This window comes from Lupinus angustifolius, unplaced genomic scaffold (assembly GCF_001865875.1).
Source record: "Lupinus angustifolius cultivar Tanjil unplaced genomic scaffold, LupAngTanjil_v1.0 Scaffold_11_7, whole genome shotgun sequence".
Lineage (NCBI taxonomy): Eukaryota > Viridiplantae > Streptophyta > Magnoliopsida > Fabales > Fabaceae > Lupinus > Lupinus angustifolius.
In genome coordinates, this window is record NW_017718503.1 from 4,449 (window position 1) to 15,983 (window position 11,535).

General features: G+C 33.2%; 1 protein-coding gene and 1 pseudogene across 1 annotated transcript; both read left to right on the forward strand.

The window, feature by feature from the left end:
* Positions 1 to 302: 302 nt before the first annotated feature.
* Positions 303 to 1,878, forward strand: LOC109337796. Its single transcript, XM_019574846.1, has 2 exons — positions 303 to 644; positions 1,414 to 1,878. The coding sequence occupies exons 1-2, from the start codon at positions 303 to 305 to the stop codon at positions 1,864 to 1,866; spliced, it is 795 nt and encodes a 264-aa protein (XP_019430391.1). The 3' UTR covers positions 1,867 to 1,878.
* A 1,101-nt stretch (positions 1,879 to 2,979) lies between these two features.
* On the forward strand, positions 2,980 to 5,067 carry LOC109337797 (annotated as a pseudogene).
* The last annotated feature ends 6,468 nt before the right edge of the window (positions 5,068 to 11,535 follow it).

Below are 11,535 nucleotides of genomic sequence, written 5' to 3' on the forward strand. Positions count from 1 at the left end.
CAGTAACGTATTAAATCCTATAAACATTACCCAATTCTTTATAACTAAGTAAGTATTAATTGTATTAAATATTATTTTATTTATAGTAAGTAAATGTAGAATTAGGGTATTTCAATTCAAATACTCACCCAAAAGAGAACAAATTAAAAGCAATGGCCATTCTCAGCTTTCCCTTATTTGTTTTCAAACACAACTTCCAATTCCAATACTATATAAAACTCAATAATCACCCTTCTTCTTCTTCTTCTTCTTTAACCTCATAACCTTTTTTCACCTTTGCTTCTCAAACATTACCCTATCAAATGGGTTGTTGCACAAGTAAACCAGAAAATCATTCCTTGGAAAATCACTTTCATAACAAGCTAGTAATATCTCCTACCTCTTCTTCCAATTGCTCATCCTTCACTTGCACCAATAAGTCTAACTCAATTGCTTCATCCTCATCTTTGTCAAGTGCTTCATCTTCCTTAACCTATAAGGATAGACCATTTAGTAATGAGTTTTTATGGTCTTGCTACAAAGAGAATCCACATATTAATGGCATAAACTCACTCAAGGATGCTACTTATTCCTTTTCTAAACCTAAGGCTCCATCACAAGCTAAACCTAGTTTGGAATCAATGAAACAGTCTCTGCCACAAAAGGTAAGAAAATGATCTTTTCTATTATTGGAGATATAAATAGCTAGGAGTTAGTTATTGTATACAAGTCACAAATTCACTTCATATATGCATTGTTTTAAATCATGGTCTACAATCTCAGTTGTTGTTATCATATTATATAAATCGTGATAGTATTATGATTATGAGGTATTCGTTATTTATTTTTTTACATTTGTGCGATTTTGGTGAATGCAATTAGATCTTGCCCTAGAGGTGTGACATCAGGGGCAATGGCATAGGTTGCAAAAAAAATGCCAATATTATTTTATGTTATCCTAATTTGTTACATGAGTAACTTTGTTGTTTCATGTGCTTCTAATTTTTATTATGCTACCTTAGTTGGTATTTTAGAGATGAGAGGTAGATACATTGTTTTTTAATTGATTTATTTTTAATTATCGAAAATATGTTAATACAAATTAGAGCCTCATTACTTCGGTAGGGAACCTAACAAATGTAAGGAACTAGGCCTAAATGTAGTGAAACCACAATTACAAACATAATTTAAAATTATGGTGTATTTGTTTTGTATTGGAGTGAGCTTAAGGTTATTGCTTAGTGATCATGAGGTCACGAGTTCAAATTCAAAACAGTCTGTCGAGTATATCTACCTCTTTCAAACTACACTAAGTGGGATCCTAGTGCACTATACCTTAATTTTAATTGTTTTCTATTCATTGAATGAAATTCCATATTTTCATATCTGTTCTCAAATATTTTCTTACTCTTTGTGCTTTCCATGGTGTAGAAGAGAGTGAGATCAAACTCACCTGTTAACCAAACAAGACAGAAGAGTTTCAGAAAGGAAGTACCAGATCATCAGAGCCATAACTACTCTTCATACAATGCCCTAGCAAGTGGAATGTTAAGGTCACCATCTCCTACCAGGAGATTGAATGGAAGCAAAAGTCTTCCAAACCCAATGAATGGCTCAAAAAATAATGCAACTCATTCTCATTATGTTTCTTCTTCTACAAGGAAAGTGATTATTAAACCAACAAGTACTCCAAACAATAGTTCACGGAGGGTTGTTCATTCTGGTTTGAGGCATAGGGAAAAATGCAGTCACAGAAATAATGTTTCTAATAAGATTGATGAAACCATGGTTGAGGAAGTGATGTGTAACATGGATATAGATAACTCAGGATTGGTGGAGGATATTGACAATCCTCTTGTTTCCTTTGACTGTTTCATCTTTTTGTAGAAAACTGTTAGTCCTCTATTATGCTTACAAATTGTGTTACTATCATTGAGTATTCATATTCATGAGTCAATTTAACATCAAGTTTGTAGACTTATGAAATTCATGTTTCTACGAATTAATATCTATGATTATGGATTTATTTTAATTTGAAGTAAACTTATAGAAAAACATTAGTAATTTATCCTAAAATGAATTAATGCACCATTGATTGGGTTAATAAAGAATAAGCCTTGATATTGGGCTTAGATCTAAGCCCAATAAGATCCAGTACTACGCCTGAATGTTCATATGATTGAGTTAGAAAATAAATATACAGTGACCCACCTAAATATTTTGGCAAAAGTTTATAGTAATTGATGCGAACAACCATCCTCTTCTATTTGTTTTACAATTAGTTAATACTTGAGCCCGTGGTATCCATGAATTATTCTTTTTAGATATTTCTCCTTTGCAACCATTTTTTCAATAATGGTTTTTTTTTTAAATGAATGCTAAGGTTCTATACTATAATTAAATTTGTGATTTAAAAGCTTTTCCAATATATTATTACCATTAAATGGCTCTATTATTATATAAAGTCTTCGCCCCCATTTAGGTACAAAAAGCCCAAAAAGTCTCTACCACTTATAGAAATGAATAAACATTTTTGAATATATGACCTGTGAGTATGTCAATTAGTTAGTCCATTAATAAATAACCTATAATTTATCTGTTTAAATTCATTCTATATGTGTCTTATTTCTATTCCCCTAAAAAAAAATTTTAAAATATATTATAAAAAAATAAAACATATATCTAACAAATAACTGAATTTAAAAAAATAATTTATCTATGTGTATTCACATCAGAAATACTTTTTTCTCAATAACATAAAATTATTCTATATAAAAACTGTGCGCATGCATACAAGTATGACTGCAATTACTTATTCAATCATTCTATTAAAGATTTCAACAATTTATTTTTTAAGTCAATCAAACTTTTACCTATTCGATCTATTCTGTGTTCAATGTTATTTCTTTTAGATGTGACTGCAATTTAATTATTTACAATATTCCATTTCTCAACTCTATAAATACATGTCAATATTCCTTTGCCTGTATGTGCCAAACACACTACTTGTGTTGAGTTCAATATCCTTTAATCAAAACCATAATCTAAAACCAACCAGCCATGGATTCAAGTCAATACTTGGTGTCTTCACACAATCATAACCAAGAAGCTCAAAGTCGTTTCTTTGACCCATCATGGCTTAAGAAGCAACCCAATGTGCCCATGAATTTCATTTGGCCAAAGGAGTCTCTAGAAGATGCTCATGAAGAGTTCCAAGCGCCAGTGTTGGACCTTGAAGGGTTCCTAAAAGGTGACAATGAGGCCACACTTCATGCTGCTAAGCTCATAAGCAAATCTTGCATGAGCCATGGCTTCTTCCAAGTTATTAACCATGGTGTTGATCCACTCCTCATTGGTGAAGCATATGATTAAATGGATGCATTTTTTAAGCTCCCAATTCATAGAAAATTAAGTTTTCTTAAGACTCAAAGTTCCATGTGGGGTTATTCTGGTGCCCATGCTAACAGGTTCTCCTCCAAATTGCCATGGAAGGAGACACTCTCTTTCCCATTCCATGACAATAACTTGGAGGCTGTTGTCACCAACTACTTCAGCTCCACCTTAGGGGAAGATTTTGAACAAGCTGGGTAAGACTACTATTTAATTTATATTATGTCATGGGTTAATATTTTTATTTTTATTTTACTCTTGGTTATGAACACAACAACACCATATGTGATATATAACATATACTATGTTGAGAATCGTTAACTTAAGATGAAGTTACACCCAATTATTCTAATATGATATCAGAGTTTACAACGATGTAGGGTCACCTATAGATATCCATATCGGTAAATGTGAGTGTGGTGTATGTGTTAGTTTATGATGCATGAGAGAAATATGGGGTGTTAAACTTAGTTGTATTATATATGTATAAAAGAATACTAAGTAACTTGTTTTTTGTGCATTCCATTTCCTTAGAGTGGCATTCCAGAAGTACTGTGAAGCAATGAAGGGGTTAGGGATGAAGGTGATAGAGCTATTGGCTATTAGCTTAGGTGTAGATGGATTGCATTATAATTTATAAGGGCTTATTTGAAGATGGTTGCTCCATCATGAGATGCAACTATTACCCATCATGCCAACAACCAAGTCTTGCATTAGGGACAGAACCTCATTGTGACCCAACTTCTGTTACCATACTTCATCAAGATGATGTTGGAAGGCTTCATGTGTTTGCAGACAACAAGTGGCAAATGGTGAAACCTCGTCCTGATGCTCTTGTTGTTAACATTGGTGATACCTTCAAGGTATGTACGTAGGACCTTTAAAATTATAACATATAGTGATATGCCTAATAGGTACCAATTAATGTTTTGTGTCTATGTATATATCTTAGTATTTGGACCAAAAGAAAAGTATATACTTGCATTTTAGTGGGAAGCATATCATAGAGTATGTGGCTATCAATATCTTAGCAAGATACATGCCCTTAGTAATGTTTCCATTTTGTTGTTTCCATTGTTTGAATCTAAGATTTTCTCAATTTTTCTTACAACAAATGAAATTGTCTTAATAGCTCATTTATTATATTTTTATACACCCATCTAAAACAAACTTCTCAAGATAAAAAAACCACAAATTTATTTACTATACATTAAACATAATTCAATAATAATAAATGTCTGGTTGTGTAGGCACTATCAAATGGGAGATACAAGAGTTGCTTCCATAGGGCAGTGGTGAACCAATACAAAGAGAGGAGGTCCTTGGCATTCTTTCTGTGCCCTAAAGAAGACAAAGTGTTGAGACCCCCAGAGGATATTGTGCTTAAGGATGGGACAAAACAGTATCCAGATTTCACATGGTCCAATTTACTTGAATTCACACAAAAATACTATAGAGCTGATGAAGCTACAATGCATAACTTCACCAAGTGGTTACTATCCTCCAAACCACAAACCCCTTCAAGCTAACCAACAATATTTATATAGATTCTGTTCTACTGTTTTTCTTTTACTACTATAGGTTGAGGCAATGCATTGCATTAAATTGAACTATGTCTTTTTCCAACATTCCAAAACATCTACTTTTGATGTAACTTTATTCCACCATGGACGGTTGCTTTGATCAATGATAAGAAATATTGTGGATGGAATAATATGTGTACTTAAGTTATAATTTCTTCTCACTCAATGTTTTATGTTTTAAATTGCATTTATAGTTATATTATATTGAATGTATCAACACTAAAGATTTATACATAATTAATATATCATCTATAATTAATTTGTGTTACTTTATTTTGAAGAGTCAATGATAATCAAATATGAATGATGGATAATACAATGAAAATATATAAAACTCATACATTATTTGTACATATATTTTTTTCCCCTACATTACATTGTTCATATTAGAATTTTTTATAAGCAAAATGCATTAAAATCACCACAAGGATGCTAACCCAAAGAAAGATCAAGACTTGATCTTTTTATAGCTAAAGAAATACAAGTTTTTGGGTCATTACAACAATTTGTAAACACTAGCGAATTAGGTGTTGGATTTACCAAAAATCAAGTCCAAATTCTAACTTGGATCAAATCCATAATATTTACAAAGTTGATCTCTTTATGACAAAAGATTAGACCATTCATCATAATTTATAAAGACCCCACAACAAGCAAACCATCCACAATATCCTCCACAGATCTGATCTAAACAGAAGTAGTAAAAGTAACAAAATCGCATAAAAGAAATAGATGCTCAACAGATTCATCATAATTTATACAATGACACACTTGATATATCTTTAACATTATGAATAATTTGTCTCTTGAATATCTCTATCTTTATTGAAATTCTTTGTCTAATGTGTAATAAATTTTTATAGGCACACAGTTAATTCAACATTTGAGAGAGAATTTTGTCCACTTGAATGAAATAAGCCATCTCACAGCATACTTTCCAGATGCGTGCATATTATTGCTCAACAGATTCTTTATCTAATGTTCATATTAGAATGATATAATATTGCTTGAGATTTCATTAATAAATTGGCAGGTCATGTTTCATTCTCTAAGTTTTCACCAATGATGTCATATGTTTACCTGCAGATGCAATTTTCACCTCCTTCCAACAAGATTTACCAGAGACAAAAAGACAAAAATATAAATCTGGAACAGACATGAGGATGAGAACATAACTAAGGTCAAACAACACAGAAATTGGTTGGTAATAGATCAGATAGATCATGTATAACCAAAGACAAACAACCATTTTTACTGATTGAATGAGTAAGGCATAGATGAAGAAACTTTTTGAAATGGGTGAGGGACTGCCTCATATGAAGGCCTTCTGTTTAATAGAGATAAATGAATGAATTGAATGCAATGCATATTATACTTCAATACTGGACCACTTTGCATTTACATAATTCATAGTAATGATAACAGATGTATTACTATTTGGGGCATGTAGCCTTTGTCTTTTGTGCATGTACGTCCTAAACGTTGTACCATAATATAGTGAGAGCAAGTTTCCACTCCCTTTCATTTGTTTTTCATTTTAGGATTCCCTCTTAGTTTAGGGTTTAGTTGTGAGGGTTTATACTTAACATGCAATGGGATTTAAGGCTGCAAAACTTGATAGGAAATTATTTTAGGGTTATGTAGTGCAGTCACGATGAAGAGATTTCAGTGAAATCATAACCTTGAGACATGCATGTATCAAACTTTTGTGATGCCTTCAATTGTAGTATCCCATAATTCCTTGAAGTCTACTATTGTTGTTGCGTGATTAGTTGATTCATTCTTGTAGTGTTGTTGTTTGACTAGTTGATTCTTAGTGTTGTTGTTTTATCTATTTCTGATTTATGGATGAAAGTCCCAACAACGTCATTTTGCTATCGAAGTAATTGATGGATGAAATATAGAATCAGGTTGTCATAATATAAAAATAAAGAGTTATTAAATTCATGAGAATTTAAGCGATATTATGTTTTTCAAAAATGATTATGCTCTTAATGTAATAAAAAATAATTATGCTCTTAATGTAAGAGTTTTAAAACATGGTTTTGGTTTTAGAGTTAACAGCTAAATAACTATAAATTAAAAGATGATTCTTAGCTTAAAAGAGGCTTATAAATTCACCACATCTGCTCAACAACAGGACAACATGTGCAGTAATATGTGGTCCATCTCTATTCCTCCTTCTAGGTCCTTTGTTGCTTGGAGGCTCTATAAAAACAGAATGCCCACTGACGAGAATTTGAAGCTGAGGGGATTGGTTCTTCCTTCTTTGTGTAATCTGTGTGGTTCCAATGAGGAGTCCTCTCATCATCTCTTCTTCAATTGTGATTTTGCTAAGATGATTTGGACTTGGCTTAGCTCTCAATTCGGTTACAACATTGATCATGCCTCTCTTAAGAGCATACTGTCCATTTCTCCTCATTGGAGTCCTCAACTGAAGCAGGTGTTAATTTCTGCCATTGTCAACTCCATTGCTGTCATTTGGTTCTGCAGAAATAAGTCTAGGTTTGATAACACTTCCATCAGCTTTGCCAAAGCAATTCACATGATCAAGTTAAATGCTTCTTTCACAGGCAACTTCACCAATTGTTGTGCTAAATCCTCCTTACTAGAATTTTCTATCCTAAGAGCTTTTCAAGTGAAGGGCAAGTACAACAAGGCCCCTTCAATAACTGAGGTCACTTGGGCTATGCCCTTGATGGGTTAGGTGAAGATTAACACAGATGTGGCAGCTAAAGGTTCCCCGGGGCATGCAGGGGTGGTGCTATTTTCAGGGATGGCAAGGGAAAGTGCTTGGGCTGCTTTGCTTCATATTTCAGCATTCAAGACTCTATTTTTGCTGAAGTTCTAGCTGCGATTATGGCTATTCAAATGGCTCACTCCAAAGGTTGGTTCTTTGTTTGGTTAGAGTGTGATTCAACTGCGGTGGTGGACATATTCAAGGGCAACAAACCAGTGTATCTTTCGGGAAGGGAATGCTTGTGCGGATAAACTAGCGAATTTCGGTATAATTTATAGAATGGATTATTGGTGGGATTCCCCTCCTTTATTCATGTTGCATGAATTCCATAGAAACTTGTTACTCCTTCCTAATTATAGGTTTAGGGGTTTATAATGGTTCCCTCTTTAATATATTTCTGGGTGTGTTGACATCTTTGTTTTAAAAAAAAACTAATATATTGGTTCTTTAAAAAAAAACTATAAATTAAAACAAAGATTATGACGATAAAAACATTATGCTTAGAGTTTATTATTCAACATGTCAATATTTGAATGATTCAATCTACTAAACCCATCTAAACTTTGATTTCCTAAATATTATTTTTATCTAACATCATTAATTTTATAATAAGAAGATCAACAAATTATTTTCCTCAAACTATAAATATATTTAATGCTTAACAAAACAATTGAAATTAGTTCTTATCTTATTAAGAGAGGATCTTATAATTAAAGATGATTTAGAAGGAAGCCCAACTAAAGCTAAAACCCAACCAGATTAAACCCTTTTTACTTACCTTTCCTTTGGCACTTTTTTGTTTAATTAGTTTTTTTGTTACTTAGTTAAGTTTCTATATATGTTTTTCCTCCTTTTTTATCCTTGCTTAAACACTGTATAAATAGAGCTCATATTCATAGCTCAAAGTAATGAAATTCACAGAAGTATTATTCAAAGCACTACGCATTATCTTCTTTATTCTATTTTTGGTTAAAGACAAGATTTATTATTGAGTCTCATTCATTGTTCACCTTCTTATTAGCAATGTGATATACCATGTTACATGGTATCAGAGCACCCTTCTAAAGGGTGACTCTGTTGTGCCTCTGATTAGCTTTCGGTTCTTCTTCTCTTTTCTTTCTTTCTTTTTGCCATCACCAACATCTTTGAAGAAAATGGCCACTACTACAATCATCAATCCTACCATGGATCCAACAAGTCCATATCACATACATCCCAGTGGGAATCCAGGTGTTGTTCTCGTATCATTTCGATTAAACGGTGAAAATTACCACCCATTGTCTCGTGTCATGACCATCGCTCTTGAGTCCAAAAACAAGTTAGAATTTATAGATGGAACTCTACCAAGACCCCCTACTCATGATCAAAACTTTACAATATGGAAAATATGCAATAATTTGGTTGTATCTTGGTTAACTCAATCCATAGAACCCTCTATTGTTCAATCGGTTCTATGGATGGAAAATGAGAAAGAAATTTGGGATGACTTGCGTGAAAGATATCATCAAAGATACATGTTTAGGATCTCTGAGTTAATTAGTGCGATTCATTCAATTAAACAAGGGAATAATTCAATTATTGCCTACTACAATCGAATAAAGGGGTTATGGCAACAACTAGATAATTACAGACTAATCCCCCATTGCACTTGTGACATTAAGTGTTCTTGTTCTACCATCCCAACCATGCAGAATTACAGAGAAAAAGAGTGTGTAATGTGCTTTTTAACGAGATTGAATGATCAATTATCAATTGTTAGATCACAAATTATGATACTTTACCCATTTCCATCCATAAACAAAGTCTTTTCTATGTTAATCTAACAACAGAGACAAATGCAACTTTAGGAACCAAAATTCTCAATAAATACCTTTGGAATGAACACTGAATCAAGAATAAGAGGTAGAGGAAGAAGAGTTAGGTATTGGTAGATCAAATAGTTCCGGTAGATCCTCTACTCTTGGAAGAGGACTGGGCATACTGTTGATTCACGCTACAAGAAGCATGAATATCTTCCAAGTTCATCCAACACTGCAAATAACATTTCAGATGGAGACTCGGACTACATTGATGATCCTACCAAGACAGATCCTTCATCTCTAGACCCTCCCTTCACTAATGCACAACAAGATGCTTTGAAGGCTCTAATCAAACAGTCTATTGGACAAGACAATCATAACACAAACCATATAAGTTATATTCAGACTTCCACCAATGCTCAAGAAGCCTCTATTATAGGTAATTCTGCTTCACTTCCAGGTAACTCATTCACTAGGATTATTGATGCAGGAGCAACAGACCATGTCTGCTGCTCCTTGATGCACTATCACACTTACAAGCAAATAAAACATATTTCCATAATCTTGCCAAATGGAAATCAAGTAACTACTCAATACTCATGATCTGTTATTTTTTCAAACACATTTTATCTTACAAATGTGTTATATGTACATGTTTTTAAGTTTAATCTAATTTCAGTCTCTAAACTAACATCTTCATTGGCTTCCACATTAGTCTTTTCTGCTGACAAATGCTTGATTCAGGGAATGAACTCTTTGAGGATGACTGGTGCAACTGAGCTTAAGGGAGGCCTATACACAATGAATCAGCCAAGCAGGAACTATCTTAGGCCACATCATATTAATATTTACTCTAGTTATAATGATTCCAATGTTTGGCACTCAAGACTTGGACATTTGTCCCATAATAAGTTGATACATATGCAAACTATGTTTCCTTTTAATAAGTGCAATAAAAGAATAGATGCATGTGATACTTGTCACTTAGCAAAGCAAAAGAGATTTGTTAGGTATCAGTGGTCTAGACACACCTACAAGGGGGATTGAATAGGTGTAGCAGTTATCAATTACTGCTTCTCGCACCAAAACCCAGTTCTGGAAAACAACCCAAGTAATCGATTAACCAGTGAGCTTAATCGATTCACACGTAAGAGAAACAGAATTACCAGATAAGCTTCTTGCACAATTATTTACCAACAATCAAGCAGAGATACAACATATATTTTTATGCACAATTAACAAGGATATAGCAAAGTATCTGTATGCAAAATATCAGCTTTAAACGCGAATTAAAATAGTTTTAATTATAAAAGAGATTAAGAGAGAACAGCTTGCACAAACGGATTTTTATCCTGGTTCGTTTGCGGGTCCACTTGCAAACTACATTCACGCCTCTGATCTTGGGAGATTTCTCTTCACTATATTGAAAACTTTGTATTGTCACATACACCAATTCAATTACAAGACTCTAGACGCTTCTTTCTTGAATTCCAAGAACCTCTAACCTTGGTTTGACTATCCTTATCGCCTGAGAAAACTTTTCTCACGATCCAGCCCCAGCCAAGATTCTCGCTCTAAATTCAAGACCTCTAAACCTTGGTGAAGATTCACTTAATCTCAATGGTGGTAAGACACCAAGAGACTAAACCCAAAGTACAAAATAGTATACAAAAACAGAGTATTACCAAGCACTAAAATGCTCAAATTACAACAATGAAAACTCAAATATTAACCCACACTCAAGTAACACAAGCCATCATGAGTGTATGTGAGTTAATACAAAACATATAACGCATAATCTTTCTCTAAAATCTCTAAAAAGAATGCACGAACATGCAAGAAATAATGAATGAGATTAAGCACATGAAAACAATATGCAATACATCATGAACAATATGAACTAAGCATATGAATCTCTCTTTCTCACACATGCATCTCTCTTCTGCCTATAATGCAGTAAATCACGAAAAATATGCTCTCTAATAGTTTCTACACAATAATATGCAATGCTACACGTTTCTGCAATTTGCCAGAACTTATACAA

Bases quoted from the DNA above. Each gene is read 5' to 3' on its own strand.
- LOC109337796 (XM_019574846.1), top strand. From the start codon at position 303: ATGGGTTGTTGCACAAGTAAACCAGAAAATCATTCCTTGGAAAATCAC. The intron at 645-1,413 runs GTAAGAAAATGA...ATGGTGTAGAAG, and splicing joins AACAGTCTCTGCCACAAAAG to AGAGTGAGATCAAACTCACC.